The 16,846-nt window shown below is 38.5% G+C and overlaps 1 protein-coding gene across 17 annotated transcripts in view; it reads right to left on the bottom strand.

The window, feature by feature from the left end:
• The window catches only part of KIF1B (kinesin family member 1B), a 96,411-nt gene that overhangs the window by 28,667 nt on the left and 50,898 nt on the right, over nucleotides 1-16,846 (bottom strand). For 14 of the 17 annotated variants that reach the window (XM_074925046.1, XM_074925048.1, XM_074925054.1 and 11 more), the window contains 5 exons: nucleotides 7,073-7,166; nucleotides 6,164-6,312; nucleotides 5,383-5,561; nucleotides 4,260-4,397; nucleotides 3,259-3,507 (listed from right to left, as the gene is read on the bottom strand). In XM_074925046.1, the coding sequence (XP_074781147.1) occupies nucleotides 3,259-3,507; nucleotides 4,260-4,397; nucleotides 5,383-5,561; nucleotides 6,164-6,312; nucleotides 7,073-7,166 (809 nt within the window). Of the gene's footprint in view, nucleotides 1-3,258; nucleotides 3,508-4,259; nucleotides 4,398-5,382; nucleotides 5,562-6,163; nucleotides 6,313-7,072; nucleotides 7,167-10,384; nucleotides 15,468-16,846 lie in introns of those variants that run through there. The other 3 variants (XM_074925056.1, XM_074925062.1, XM_074925063.1) reach the window with 2 other exon arrangements.

Genomic DNA, 16,846 nt, shown 5'->3' with positions numbered 1-16,846 from the left:
TTGGTAGGTATACAGTAAGAGACAGTTTCACTAACTAAAAGAGGCAGCCATCACAGAAGCCTTCCTATTTCAAAGTCAAACTAGTGGAAAGTTAAAGCATTAACTGCATGAAAAATAAAAATATATTTTTATTTGCACAGCTAAAGTTCTGAAGATGCTGTTCAACAGCCAAAGCATTCACTTTCATTAGCAACAATTTTGTCACCTCTGTAAAACGACCATCCCAAAGAAAAAAAATATTGTTTGTCTTCCTTAACTCCCCTCCATCTAGACACATAGCTCACTGGAATCATTTTAACTTAGAGAAAGAAAGGCACACAATGCAAAAAAGTTTTAAGCTTCCTGTTTGGTGATGAAAATGCTGGATCTCGTCTGTAGAATGGAGAGCAATAGCACATTTGCTGTACAGAGAAAAGAGCTGGTTTATGGAGCAGTACTGCCTTCCAGTGCCATTCCATCTGCTTCATCACAAGACAGTACCAAGTTAGGAGTGGATGAAATCTTAAGGTTATCCTCCTCCTCTTCCCACATCTGGGAGGACTCCCACTCCCAAACACCCCATATGCAAGTGTCCCCCTGCACCTTAGCCCAGCAGACTGAAAGAGGGGGAGCTGTATTAGCAGAAAGATTGGTGAGGTAAAATGGCATACTCACAAAAAAACTAGAAATGAAATTTAACAAACACAATTTTTTTAAATAATCAAAACAAAAACAACAGAACTCAGGATGATGACAGATAATTTTAAAACAAACACATCAATTCAAGTTTTAAATAAAATATCCCATAGTCCTCTCCCACCTCCCTTAAAAACATAGCAAATACTTGATATGTCACACTATTAAAGAGAATCAGCTAAAAAACAGCCCAGCATGCCAGAAGAGATGGCTAAAGGGACCAGCTCTTTTTTTCCTTTTCTTTAATAGTTATAGTACAAATAAAAGAGTCACAGCACAGAGAGAAAAAAAAAATACTGATGCCCAAGGAGTTGGATAACTACATGACCAATTTCTCTTCCTCTCCTTCATGACCTGGACTCATTATTGCTGATGATACCCCCAGAAAACAGTACAAATTATTATATTTTTGTCCTACACATTCCACAACACATTAAAAAAGTACACAAAAGTGCTAAGGAATTTTGGTTCTGTTATAAATTGAACACTGCCTTGTGCTCATGACAATATCTACGTAGATGGACATACCCAGTGTAAGTCACACTGTTCAAAAGCAGAATTCTCATGCTGGAAGACACTGAGGAACCAAAATAGTTTCTACTCAGTGGTGCTAAACAGTCTAACAGCTTTCTGCTGACAGAATCGGCACAACAGAAATAGAAACAGAACAGAATAGAAACCAACAGCTGGGGAAAAGTCATTCAGCTGTCTGTTCAGAGATAACACAAACTAAGTTTCATTCCTCAACACAATTTACAACCTACGTATTGTTCCTTGATCCTTGCAGCTCACATGGTTCAGGCGAGTACCCTGAACTGCTGCAGCTTCATATGTCTGTCTACAGAGACAGAGCTCAGTATTCTTTTTAATACATGGAAATGGGAAGCAAGCTGTGCAATTGCCAGGAAGCACCACTGTTCTCATTATACACTGTATTTGCTCAGCTTGTGTCGTGCTTCCTGAAGAGTTTGTGAAGTGAAGATGAATAGCTCAACTTTTTCCCAAGCACTGACGGTCCCGCTCTGAAAGAACAGGCACAACAGGAGAATATGCTGAGTGTGCCAGCACTGGTACCAGAAAGCCACTGCAGACAGCACACACATGCTTTTTTAACTAGCTGACAACCACTTCCAAGCCAGTTAAGATGGCTTTCCCAAACTGACTCTTGTGGATCAGATTAACCTGAAAGAATTAAATTTTATAAACGTATTATTAGACATTACACACAAGGGCATAAATTCACAGAGATCAAAGAGGTCTAACGCAATTTCTAAGTAACTGTAAATTTTCGTTTCAAAGACTAGATCAAGGAAGTTCCAACTTTTAATCACAGCTTGTAAACAGGTCCACTGAAGACAAAGAATGAGGTTAGACAATACAGCTAACTGATCTAAAAGCTTGACAAAAGACTGACAAACTCACTCCCCCATTTTTATAAATAATGCAATCGAGTTTCCTGCATCTGAGGAAACCGCAAAAAGATCCTGCTTTCCTGACCATGAAGTCTTTGCTGCTTACAGACAAGGATAAAGTCAAGCTCTCATCCCTTCTCCTTTGTTCCTCCCTTCCGCCAGCCATAGAGTCTTACCCCCTCTTCTGTCTAACGCCTGTGGGAACCACCTCCCTACTGTTTTAACAAGCAGACTGGCTTACAGAGGGATCAAATAACAAAAAAAGCACAACTGGGGGAGCAGGATAAGAAGAGAGGTGAAACAAAGCCACTAAATAAAATCTTTCTGTTTCTTGTCACAAGTTACATGTTTGAGCAAGACTGTGAAGAAGCAATGCAAAGTACGACTTTGTTTTAATGCAACTTGCTGTCCTTAACAGTCTGCCCCACAGACTGAGGTCTAACACCACCTAAATCATATCTGCATTGGTAAAACAGAAACTTTAAAATAGACTAAGCAAACTTGTGTCAGAAATTCAAGCACAAGGCATGGGGAAAGCACTGATAAACACCACCAGCCAGTGAATTTTAACGATGACCTTTCATTATGTAATACTTGTTACTGAGAGTCATGCATAACCTGAGAAGCCAAATCATCTCAAAGAATACTGTTTTTCTCATCCAGAAAGGGCCATTCTTCTTTCTCCTCATGCCATCTTTTCAGACACAGAGGATATTAGGTGGGTTTTCAAAAAAATTTATTTATTGGACTGGACTTAAAGAATTTCCACTGAACTCTGAGATTCTCTTCTAAGGGAGAAAATTACATACAACAATACTATCTTAGTGACCTTGCAATGGCTAAATAGAGCGCTTACAAGTAACGTTTATATCTGTACAGATCAAAACAACTGTCACAACATAGAATAAATGTGATCTAGAAATAGAAATATACTTTCTCACATTGTCGCATCTACGGGTCATTTTTTCAATTATTATTTAAGTCTTCATGGTCTCTGACATGGGAATTTAAAACTTAATGTTAAACTGAACTCATTCTCTGGCAATTCCAATTTATGTACATAGATATTTTGGCTGGCTTGACAGATATTCTATGCAGCACAAGGCAAAGCCATTGCAGCCTACAGCAAGAGCTGGTCCCTTTTGGCCTTTCTCACAGGAACCTCACCAACCTTCCCACTAAAATGAACCAAGGGGATCGGTCGTAAAACGGGTCGCGCCCATCATTGAAGAGGTCTGATCCCTCCTCAGTTCCAACGTCGGAGCCAGTATCATCCACAAAGGCCTCATCATCAAAGTCCTCCATCTCATCCTGCTGTTCATCAGCCAGTTCAGTGATGTCAGAGTCAGCCGTGGAGAAAGTGGGGGAGGGCGTGCGATCAGCAAGACGCTCATTCACGCAGCCATGGAATATGGGGGAGCTAGATATCAGTTAATGGAATACCAATTAACAGAGTGAGGGGAAAGAAGAATGCTTCATTTAACAGCCGTCTGGTGCCATCAGCACAGAGACCACCTGAACAACAAGCAAAAGCTTCAAACCGTCTGGACTGCAATGAAACGTAAGGGAAGGGATTGCTAATAAAGTCAGGAAAAAGAGCATCCTTGAAATGAGCAGAAAGCAAACAAAAAATGAATATAAACATGGCCGAACATACCGGTACTGAGAACACAACCATTTAACAGAGCTATAGTTCTTATTTCCAACACATCATATTTGTAAATAAAAATATTGCAAAGGTGCAGCCGACATCAGGAATTACTAAAGAATCCATCAGATATTAGGTAGTTCCATAGGATATGACCATACTATTTGAACCATGTACATAACTAAGGCTCTGGGCCACTCTTCCCCTCAGTGTTTTTCATATTCTCACAGCTCTGCCCCACTGACTTTAGACAGAACACAGCTAGCTATATTTTTTTAAAAATAAACTTATAACTTACTAAGGGTTCAGTTAAATGGGATTCCACAAGGTTACACCACAACTAGCAACATCCTAAAGAGCATTTTCTGCTCTTCACTATAGTTTAAGTTTATCAGAAAACGCTGAAGGACAACACACACAACTAACACTAGTGGCCGTACAGTTTGTAACCGTTCAAAGTCAGAGTTCATCCAGAGCTGACAAGAGTTACCAGAGTACCAGCAGTTGAGATTATCGTCACATACCTTCCAACAAGCTTGAACCAATGAAAGCGATCGTAAAAGGGGTCACTGCCTGTCATTGTGCTTTCACTCTCATCCTGTGTGTTAGATGCCATTTCCCCAGCTCTGTCATACATCTCACGCATTAGGTCCAACCTCTGCCTGCGTAGAAGAAAGCAGGATTAAAAAATGAATAGAGCATGAATAAAAATTGCAGGGAACACAAAGGGGGGTGCACTGACTTGACCTATAATAAATTATATATAGAAAAGAAAGAATAAAGAACAGAGGAGTCTGTATCACTAAGTTCGGTATTGTACTAATTCTGACATGTTCGGGATTCTGGGAAAAATTCTGTAGGCTAAACCCACTAAGCACAAGGCATGGTCATTGCAGAAGCTTACGTAAATCTTGGATTTCATGCAAACTTCTAAATATTCTTCTCTGACATCTAATTCTGGCATATTTTTTACTTCCTTTACTTCCTACAATGTTGCCAAGTAATTTAGGCAGTTTTTGCATTCCACTCCAAAAATGTTGTAATTTTGATTCAAAAGTGAACTGACTCCATTACAGACTTTTATTTATATATTTTATTGAAGAAGTGTTTCACACTGCAAGATCCTTTATCTGAAAGTTATCAGTGGAAAAAAAGTTCTTCAGTCAGTATTTAGAGAATGGGGAAAAGACAAATGTCTTGCCTTTCTGCAAGATAACGATGAAAACAGTTCAGATTAGTCACAATTTGTGTAGCTTCCACAGAAACAGTCTTTATTTAAGCTTTTTATTACAAAATATACCCTATATTGCTAGGTCATATAAAACCAGGTAGCAAGGAAAAGTTTTGCAGTGAAAAGGACATGAAAAAAATTAATGCAGAGAGATGAGCTGTAACGAGCATTGATAGATTTAAAAAACAAAATCTAACCTCGTTACAAAAATTAAATGTGGATGCCAGAGAAGAAATGCACTTGTTTAAAGAATCTAGAAAGCTGGTATTTAAACATATCACACTGTCTAGAAAGTTGCTGTTTGGAAGGACACAGAGAAAAAACAAGTACAACAGAGAACAAATAGCAAGGGGTGAAATTTTTCAGTGAAGGTCCTTAGATACAATAAAGTTTGTTCTCCACTAATATTTCCATACTTGAGTTTTTCTAAGGACCAGTAATGTGTTGCTCCATTCTTCAGATCCTGGACTTCCACAGCTACCACTGTACGGGGGAAAGGTCTGTTGTCCCGGGTCTTCTCTAACTCTGTGGGCGAAAGCTCTGGTGGCAGTGGTGAGTAGAGGGTGTCTGTCAGCAGGACAAACTGAAACTGCACCTGAAGGGCAAAAGAAAAATTACTGTAGTTCCAAGAAGCCAGATATCAGCATCACAAAGGGGGACAGAGACCCAACCTAAGGCAACACATATGAAGCAAGCTAGACTTTCATCTCTGTGAACAGATTCAGGGTTTTTTACTTTTTTTTTTTTGTCTCAAAATGGCAAAAAACATTTTTCAGCTTATCTTCCCTTTATTGTCACAGCTAGCAGAGGTCTGGAAAAACTATAGACCTAGAACATCCTGCAGCACCTGCTTCTCTTGGAAAGATGAATGACCACATAAAGTTAAAGGCAAAAGGAAAAGGGCCCTGGGGAGAAGCACATCTGTTTATAATACTGACAGGAACAGCATAAGGGAAATGAAGAAGAGAGGAATCCATCAACCAGATTTGCATAGGATGTTCATTCAGCCAGAAGTCTGAATCAGAGACTCACAATTTTCTGAACACTTTTAAAGCCCAAACTACTAAGTCAGAGATATATAACCTTAAAGACTACAAGTAACTGAGCATTTGAAGCAAGAAGCAGGAATACAGTCAAAACTGCTGAGTCGGAAAATTCAAAAAGCAGTAGCTTTTTCAAAAAGCTTCATGTCCTTACCTTTTTCTTTAACTCTACACTGATTGCATTGGCTTCTTTCAGATATACTGCATTTCCCCAGAGTTGGTCCCTCAGTGAAGTAAACTGGTGAAATTTCCACTTCCTGAAAGCCCACTGGGCGAGTTCATACTCATGTCGTGTCCAGGGCACTAGGAGAGCAAAGGAACAGAGAAATAGAACACTGTGGCTTCTTCTCTAAACCACCACATGCAACATCTAATACTAGTGCTGACTGTGTCATCAAGTTCTCAACATCTTTTCTGGAAGAACAGAAAACAAAAACCTGCATTTTTATTATTCTGTGAGGAAAAACTGGATTCAAATCTCCTCACCACTAGCAGCGGAGATATAATGATCAAGTAAGGAGATCTGGAACAGAGAAAACAAAATAAATTCTACTTCTATTATTTTAAATTAGTTAACAATTATTAAAGCCAAATGCTGAAACAGTGGAAAGAAAGCAAGTATTATGGGAATAATAAGATCTATCCTCTGTCCAGATTTATACAGGCATGTCACAGCATGAATTCCAGTAATTCCTACCAAGGAGAAAAAAGAAACTTCAAAACCAAAACAAGGAAACAAAGGCAACAGTATTATTTTGGTTTAAAACATGTGAACTCTGTTAGTGCCAAGAAGAGATAGTTTCCTTCAAATTCAAGACCACGAAATCAAAGCTTGTAGTTAAATTAATCCAGTTTGTACATCAATTGAAATCAGGAACGTATATCCACTGTTTATGTGGAACTTATTCTATGAATAGGTATTTTACATGTTTATGCTGTGAAGATTACAGATCAAGACAGTATGACTTGCTTTCCAGAGCAAGTCTTCTATTTATTGCAAGAGACACAGCAACTGTTCCTTTGGGCTTGGCTACATCCAAATTATTTTTAACTTCAAACTCACCTTCTTCTTCCTCTTCTTCCTCCTCTGTTGTTTCAGCTGCCAAGGACCGTGTCTCTACCTGCTTCTGTAAGGCCTGCAGCTTACTCTCATAGTCCTGTGGGGAGAGAGGAGATACCGTGTAGGAGGACAGACAAAAGCAAGGAGAACAGTTAAGAGAGACTAACACCTCAGATGGAATGACAGACACAGAGAACAAATACATAAAGACATTTCCATTAATGCTCAGAGGACACATACCAAGATCTGTTGTTTTAATACAATCTGTCCTTGAAGACAGAAGTCAACACAATTAAGATAGTAGTGGTTTTTTAAAATCATCAGATATATGTGCTCATAGTATCTGTAAGAGGGAAAAGTTTAGGATTTTTTTTTGCTAAGGACTGGAAAAAGGGGATTTTTGGGGAACCTGATTGCTGCTTGCAGGGAAGTAGGAAAGAGGCAGAAAAACAGAAAAGTGCAGAAATAAATTTAAAATGGGAGGATTATTCACCTTCATTTTCTCAAACGGATTAACAGCACCACTGATTTGCCTTTTGATACAAAAAAATTAATTTCAGATTTTAGAAAAAAAAGACATTTTATTTTCAATTAGATTTTCCTCTTGGGATGCAAGTATTACTCTCTCACATGTGTATTTAATATATCAGAAGATGAAAAAAATACCACCACACTGGCAAGTGGGCAGAGAAGTCTCTACAGAGATCTCCCCATAAGGAACACTTCAACAATACCTTCTGATGTAAGGGTATTTTCTTCCTGTTCAGCATAACCATGTCTTGAAATAAATGCTACTAAGGCCCAATGACCCTTTTATTATTTGCTGGTAAAACAAATACAAATTCAAGACATTTAGAACAGACACAGTTACTGTGCTCGAGGTCTCAGAGCCCGCCTCACTACCGGATTTTATTTTTAAAGATAATCCTGTCAAATATTACACAAATTAAACTGGTTTCTCAAGATTTTTATACAAGAGTTGCAACAACAATTCACTAATGTTATAGAGCTCTTAAGGAGAATTCCTGAAGCCACTCATCTTGTATTCCAACCTTCTCTCTTCCACAGCTGCAAATCCTAAAATTCTTTTCCAACACACTGTTCACAGTTAAGTCTCACAGCTATAGAAGGAAAGCTTTTCACTTTGCCCCCACCCTATTTACGCATCCCACCTAAACAACTACATTACTTTGTTTTCATACAGCAAGCACAGTACTAACACTGCCACAATGTGATTGCGTCAAATCTAACACAAGTTCAGTCAGAATGACCTTTAGGAGATATCTGTAAAGGAGATAAACCTGAAGTATGCTCCTTTAAGTTTGTAGAGTAGTATTTCCTGAAGGTAGCATGAAAAATGGTAGCTGTGTTCTTAGAAAGTCTAGAACTTTCAATACCATTCATTCAATACCCATGACCTTTAGGGAGAGAAAAGTGAACTATTAAAGATATATGGCCTTTGCATGAGGGCTGCATTTTAATTTTCTAATATTCTCTTGAAATTCTAGTTTGCTAAAAAGCTCCTTCTTCAGTTGTGTCTGCTCCATTCACTCTAAAGTATAAATAAACAGCCCAGCAGCAAAAGAACTACAGACAAAACAAACATACAATCTTTCCTTTGATATTGCTTCTGAAATTCTTAATGATTCACCAAAAAACTATTCTAGACTCAATGAGGAGTTTCAGACTCATCTACAGTTCTGAAATACCCAGCATACTCTTAAAAATTCATTAACATAAAAGGTACTCTCTCTGATCTTTTTTCTCCCCATTCATGTAGATAGTGCTATTTACATTTGAAACCAAGATAAAACAGGTCAGATGCAAAGTGAAACAAGCTTCTCTTACTTGCAAGAACGGGCAAAATCATTTATTTTCATGTAGTCTGAAGTAGATAATCTGAGGATGTCACTTTGAGCAGCTAGATTGTAGAAATGAAGAAATTAAAAGCTCTTCAACTAAAGTTTAAGTAGAATCTTTGTTCAGATTCTGTTGGAGAAACTGAAAAGCTGCAGAGGGAATGATCAAAAATCAGGAGCATTCCACTGTGAAAATTTTACTTCCAGCATGAAAAACCCAGGCACACTGAATTGCTTCAAAGACAAAGACCTGCTTCTTGTCTTCTCCATTTTCAGACTTGTAAGCCAAGTAAGTGTATCTTCTGTACATATAAATACCTAGATAAATAAATGCTTAATAGAAGTAGACACTTTTTATTGACTCCACACTAACAAACATTACTTTTAAAACTAAGTAAAAGAATTGAAGTTTGTTTTCCCTTACTGAAAAAAATAAATGGGTATCATCTCCCTAAGCAGAAAAACAGGACTAAGATTGCATCCAGGCGCTTGATACTATGGTAGGATTTAAAAATAATTGGCACTGAGCAAACAGAAGGAGGATAAATTTCGGGTTGGTTCACAGAGGAGGTGCACTGACTGTAAATTTGCTCTGAGAGATTGGTCAGCTCTCCGGGTAAAAATTTCAAGATCTGATTAGTGATAATACACACATAATTGTTAGTATTGATGTAGAAGTGCCTCAACTGCTAGAAAAGAAAAAACTCATCTAGATAACTGCTCTGGACTCCCTGGAACCCAATGTATATGGTTGTACAGCTTCAAACTGGTTGCTATCACTAGTTCCATATACAGGGAAAAAGGGAATGCAAAGTTTATTTTGCCCAGGGGCATGGAAATCTCTAAAGGCATAAGAATCACAGATTTTGTGAAAACAGAAAAAAAAAAAAAAAAATCATACACTCAGACTAGACCAAGCTTTTTAAGATCAGACTGGAACAGCTTTTTAAGTGAAACACCGTAGGTAACAACTCAGATTCTCTGAATCTACGCGATGTCTGCAGAGGTAGTGCAGTGTGTGTGATCCCCTCCCGGATTTAAGGTATACAAAAAAGATTCTTTTGTCTTCAGTGAGCAAACAGGGAACAGCCAGCTCTGCATTTTCTTCCAGAACTTAGATAAATGGCACACAAGATGGTACAATGGGACAGCACTGAAGAGGAGTATGGCCTCTATCCCCTTGTGCTATAAAAAGCATTTTTTTTAATGTTGTGGGGGTTTTTAAAATTTAAATAAACTATGTTACGGTCTATAAAAAATCCGCATAGGCTGCTTTTCACATAACAGCAGAAAAATCAGGCTGGACGGACTTAGAAAAATCAGACTGAGGAACAATTAAAGGAACCTTTTTAACTCTGCTAGAATAATACCAGCCCCAACGCAAAAAATAAAATCAGGACAAGCCTGCAATCAAATTTCATTTCCATTTCACTGAGACAACTCTGACACTTACAAGAGTATTTCATAGTTTATTGAAAGAGCACTTGTTACAATACAAACCAGTTCTGCTTTTCACAAGGCAGATGCTTGCTCTTAAGACAATCCAAAACTTGTTTTTTCTTAAACAATGGACAGATCTGAAAATCCCAGTTAATTCAAAGGCAGCTCACTGCTTTCTTTACAGTACAAATGGGTACACAGCATAGATTTCTCGTGTGGCAGCTCTCGAAGAGGTTCAGTGGGAAGTATCAGAGTCAAATTTCAACATATAAAGGCTAAAGAAAAAATTTCAACATATAAAGGATAGAAGACAAACAATGAGGGAGATATTGAAACTATGCTGAATGTACTGGTAAAAATAGCAATCCTCTAATCTGACAGATCCTTAAATTCAGATTGCTTGAGAAAGGATGTTGAAGTCAATCAAAGGAGCGTTAGTGACATGCATTTCCCCCCACCTCACGCCCCCAAATCCATGTGTCCCTAGTGAGTCCTAAAGGATATTTAAAGAATCACCACCAAGGCCCAGGTGGATACAAGCCAGCTGTCAAAGCACACAGCACATCAGCACTTAGCAATGGCAATTAAGCTTACTAAGACAGCACTCCCACCATGGATGCCACACTTGCATTAACCTGAAAGCTTTTTCACACATTCCTTTATGGAAGCAGCTGTATTACTCTTCATTAGCTCCATTAATACAGGATTTGAAGTGAGACGTGTGTCTATTTCTGAATAGTGCAAGGGAGATTCATGAGCACTCACACTGCTTTCCTTATGAGGCATCAATTAATATTCAATTCTTAAAGTGGGCAATTATTTTTATAAGATTTTTTTCAAGTTTCATTTCTGTACTATGCTCCTAAAAGCCAGGGAAAAAACTGCTTCCTCTGAGCAGACTGCACTCCATTTTGACATTGACTATCCTTTTTCTTTTTTGTGAAATCATAAAATAACAGAATAAGCTGTTTTTCTAGTGCTGCACTAGAACAGTGGGGTAAGACAAGACTGATGGCCACCTATTGTTCATCGTCACCACCAGCCAGGCATTTACAGATATTTCTTCTTAGATTTTTAAGCTGAAATAAAGTTGGCAAAAACTTTTTAGTGTCTAGCATTAAAATATCAAGTAGCAGGAGTTTTTAATCTCATGTCAGTACATGTAGTTGGATGGACTTCGAAAGTTCTCCATGTTCAATCACGTGGTGATTTCACACAGGCAGTCACAAGCCTCAACAAAAATGGGACACAAGATAAAATTGGTTTGGTCTTCTCTCACGACCTATCCCATGCAGACAACTGCTTGGCTTTCATACTCCTACAGAATTGAGAGGATTTTCTCGAGCATGCATTTTTAAGAGTCCAAGCCTTCTGAGGATGTGAAAGGACTCATTACTCTTGATACGCACAAAATCAAAGTGCAATGCACTACTAAAACAGGATTCTAAAATAAAGGCAACAGCAAAAAATTATTTGCAGCCCAAAACTCATTTTGCAATTCTGACTCAAGCTCAAAGAAAGTATTGCTCATTTACAAGGCTTCTTTTCCTTAAGAATCAAGACATTTTTGGACATGATGCTTTATTTCCTTCGTTCAAGTAGGCCAAAGCATGAGACAAATGCAAGTTACAAAGCCATTATTTGGACACAAAATTAAACCTGCCATAAGAAAAAATGTCCCAAAGTGATGGGACTAACTCGTGAGTTTAGGACAGTTAGAGGACTGTCTCTCCTACATCAGAGGGCCAGTATCCTATCAGTAACACATGTGCAGAGACTTCAGAGTTGACACTTGATTAATTGATACATAAACAGTGCATGGCTGCCCCACAACGTGTTGCACCCAGCACCTACACCATGTGCAGTTGGGGGGAGCAGGGGGGGAAAAGTAGAAAGGGAAACAAGTTGGAAAGTAGCTTGAGGCACTTCCTACTCATCTACAGCTATGCTGAAACACGCAGAAGTTACAATTACCAGTAGGGCTTCTATTTTATCGAAAAAATAAGCAACCTCAAGTCAATTAAGGATATTTGTGCAAAACTGTAGAAATCACTTAACTGTACAGATACACTGCAAATGGACCTATCTTACCAAACGTGGTACAGTAGCCAATTTTGTTTTTAAAATCGTATTCAAGTTAAATTTAAAAGTAAAATAAGTCCTCAAAGCTTTAAATTGGCTTATGCTTAAGTCCACAGATTTTCAGAAGTAAGTGCAATTTTGTCTTGCACTTTAAGAAACTCAGTAAAAAGTGGATAATTAAAATTGGGACTATCCAATTGAGATAAAACCCCAAGCTCATAAAGCCTATTCCTTAATCAATAACTTTTTTGTAATTTGCTTGAAACAATCTGAAATAGGGATTGCAAGCATTTGTTTTCATATCAAAGTAGATATTAAAAATTTTAACTTGCATTTTGAGTGTGTGGAGAAGGAAAATGAATCTTATTTTCTCCTGAAAGTGACCTTCTCCTTTATTAAACAAGTCTTGAAACAGAGGTTTATCCAAGACCAGAGGCACTAACATGAGGTATCACATTAAGATGAAACAGTTCAATTCTCCTATCTTTGAGGAGAATTCAACCAATTCAAAGTAGTGATTTATAAATCTTTATAATGATAACTATTTCAGGAACATCTCCCAGACTCATGCCTGAGAAAGCTGAAAACACAAAATAAAATTAGCTTTTTGAGGCTTCTTCCTGCACCAGAGTGCCAAAAAAATCCTAGACCCTTTCCACAGTCTCTGTATAATAATTAAAAACTATTCTATTTAGAGATACAATGGTAATTAGAAAAAGCTTATTTTCAAAGTATTGCTTCAGCAATATATATATATTCTGACATAAAATTCCATTCAGGCAGGTTTAACTGTCTCAGCAATTTCATACCACTAATTAAGAACTTAAGCAGAAGGAGAAAAGACATCTCCTACTCAAGGAGCAGGACTGTTGTGACCCAATAGCTCTTCTTAATTTCTCTATAAAAAAAGCCACATATCTTGTCAGCCGACAACTTTTGGTTTATAGATTATTATTACTATTAAGAAATTGAGTTAAGAATGGAAAAATATTGTTCAGAAGAGCCAGATCAATTTTAAAACAGATGGTCAGTTTCCTTACTGCTATGAAAAAGGTCACAAAGAAACATTCAATGCTATAAACTAAATTCCTCTTTTGATTGTCTACATAAAACACAGGAGGAAGGTAGCACTTTGTAAGTTCCGGACAATATTTTCAGCATTAGAAAAATACTCCAAGACACACACAAAAAATATGGTAAATGAGCTAGCAGGGGAGTTCTCCCCTCCACATCCTTCCCTCCAAGTCTTCTAGTCTATGAGAAAAAAGTTCTTACAATTTTTCAAAATGTTCTTCCAATCAATGTTGTTAAAACTGCAACAAAAGTCACATGCAAACTGAACGGGCTGAAGGGCCAGTACCTTGTGTTTGTACATCGAATTGCTCGAGTTCTACCTGGCCAAACAAAACCCAAGACACAAGCAAAGCCAATCCTGGCTGTTTCTCAACGATAAGCCAGAATTGCCCCTGCTTCCCTCCTCCCCCAGACTACTCTTGGCCAACTAATCATACTGTAGTTTCTCTGCCTGCTTTGAGGTTGGGTGCTGAGAACTGGCGCCTCATCCGTGGGGGCGTCACAAACTGGTTATAGTGGTGAAGCCGGTCAGTCTGTTTTGGGTGGGAGTTAGCTGTATTGCCTTCTGCACTGCCTCCATTGTTGTGATTGCAGTAAGGTTGTCGGTGCTGGTGGATGTGGCGTTTTTGCTGGAAAGTCTGCAGGTCGGGATTCTGCTGCCCGCTGTACGAGTGCAATGATTCGGATGAGCCCGATGTCTGACGCCGCAAGGTTTTTTGAGAGCCATTATTGAGAGAATTGCTTCTCCAGCGCAACTGAGGCGATGATGGCTGCTGCTGACTGCTAGGCTGTGACTGCGTGTTTAACTGCTGCCGGTTAATTTGGATATTATCTTGACTCCTTTGGGGACCATAAAGATTCCACAGCTGCTGAGGGTCTTTAGAAGCAGCTCTACTTTCTTTTTCTTTGTTTTCCTCTTTGTTCTTATCATCTTCTTTTGGAATTCTAACCTCAATAACTTCATCCTCTGTGATAATGATATGGGTGCCTGGACTCCATGAGTTCCTATGTTTGGGATTGCTTTTGAAAGGAAACCGGGGCTTGCGATTTTCAGGTGGAATAAATCGGTGAGGCATATTTTGTCGACGAAGCTGTTTTGCTATTTCCTGCTGCTGCAGATTTTTAAATCGAATCTGTTCTTGCCTCATCCAACGTAATCGCCCACGTCTGAAAGCTGGATCACCTGCCATTAACTGAGAAACACGCTCCTCTTTAGCAAGATCATCATTTTCACTTCTTTTCAAGTCATCTGTGGCCTTCTTATCCATATCCACCGCACTGGCAGAGTTTGGAGACTTCGCATTTGCTATGGTTGACTGAGCTTTCTCTGGAGACCCTATCAGAGGCAAAACCTTCTCCATTTTTAGCATCTTATTTCTAAGAACTTTTATCTCTTCATCCTTCATGTTGTTCTGCTTCTTCACTTCTTGCAAAATATCTTCCAATTTGTCTATATGCACCTTAAGGTCATCCACATCCGTTATTCCTTTACCATTGGCCATAACATCTTCAATTTTCTCATCTCCAACTCCTACTGTATCCCAGACATCACGAGCAACAGCTCGCCATGATTCACGCTCATTTGGATCTTTTTTCCCATACATGGCACAAAGCTCTTTCATTTTAACAATGGCCAGAGCCTCAATCTCCTGCCTAGTGTGCCTGAAGTCATTGAGTGCTACCTCATAGCATATCTCTTTCACAGCCTGAATCTTTAAGTCTGAGATGGTAACCCATTTGGAGTCTTTGCTAAGGCGTCGACGCTGGGGTATCTGGTACATTTTAATAGGCTCTCGTTTCTTCCCACTGCTGGGGAGGCCACACTTTTTTACAATGGTTTGGAGCTTGCTGGGGGGCAGCTTCTCTCTCAGGGAAGTGATCAGTCTCCAACTCTCCTCACACGATCTCTTGTCCGAATCATCCCCACTATCAGAGTCTGCATCCTTTGGAAAAACAAAAATCAAGAAGTGGCCCCAAAATAACCAAAATTAAAATTGTAAGAAAATGGAAAAGCTAAACAAGAAGTAGCAGGCAAAGAAAACTAAATCAAAAATCAAAATAGAACAAGTGATAAGGAAGTCCCCTGAAGACTGAGTGTTAGGACATTAAAATGTATCTTCAAGAGTCATGGACTGTCAAACTGGAGCTCTTCACTAAATTAAGATTAGCATTATATTTAAAAGTCTTGTCAACTCAAAATAGCAGATAATCTAGACTCTTCCCTCCCAATCCCTTCCGAAATCTTTAAACAGATCCACTAAGCCCAAGTTCCTGATCAAAAAAAAAATTAAAAACCAAGTGTAAACTACACTTCACACATGCTATAAAGACATGCAAATCCCCGCCACACACATTTGCCTTGGTGACTGCTGTTGCTTCTTTCAGCAAATCCTCCCCAGGTAGGTGAACACAACAGCCATCATAGAAGATGTCATGAGCAGCCAGAGTAAGTCGGGTTAACACTGGTTAGTAACGTTGCACGTAGTTGCAGGGATGCTCAAGTTTAGAATCCACTTCACTACAATAGCAGCCAGAGAAGTGTTAGACGATAAGAAAAAATGAAATAGAGGCAGCCGAAAGGTTCAATGTTAAAAGGACTGTAAGTGCCACTATGACAGGTGAAGACAGTGGTTCATACTCCAAGACTCGCTACAAGCTAAAAGGATATCCAGAATCAGAGTTTCACAGGTGGGTTGTGGTTTGGTTTTTTTTTTCCCATTTGTCACCTTGTTGCTTAGTTTAAAGAAAACAACAAACATTAACAGTCTTGTCTGTCCGAAGAATGAGTTTCAGAAGAATGTAGCAGTAATGACTTTTTTTTTAATTGTTTTAATATGAATTCTCTATTTGATATCCTTGATTTGTCCTCTTCTCAAACCCTAGAGCCTGGAGCTTCCACACACTTGCTAAGAGTTATGCGTGTTTTGCTTCTTCATTACAAGTTTTCCACCTTTTGCTAAATGATTTTTAATGAGCAGTGCTTCACGTTTCCATATGCTAGGAATGTTTGTTCAAGTATACTGCCTCCAGAAGTTAAGGATATCCATTATTGCTTACTGCAACCAGGAATTAAAGTCAGACTACTTTTCTTTAAAAGATTATTAAGTTAAGACATCTCTTTAACAAACAGAAAGTCTTATGGATTATTGTGATCCAAACATCTTCAATAAAACACAGCAGTCAGTCTCTAAAGAACCTCTATCTAACATCCCTGGTTTTTACATAAAAAATTATAATACATGAGAAATCAGGAACAGTAACAGCCAGTTACTCTAAAACCAAAGGAAACCCAGGTCATAGATTCAGAACCACAGGTTCCTAG

Source organism: Athene noctua, chromosome 22 (genome assembly GCF_965140245.1).
Source record: "Athene noctua chromosome 22, bAthNoc1.hap1.1, whole genome shotgun sequence".
NCBI lineage: Eukaryota > Metazoa > Chordata > Aves > Strigiformes > Strigidae > Athene > Athene noctua.
The sequence above is the reverse complement of the archived record's forward strand: the minus strand, read 5'-3'. Positions and strand labels throughout refer to the sequence as shown.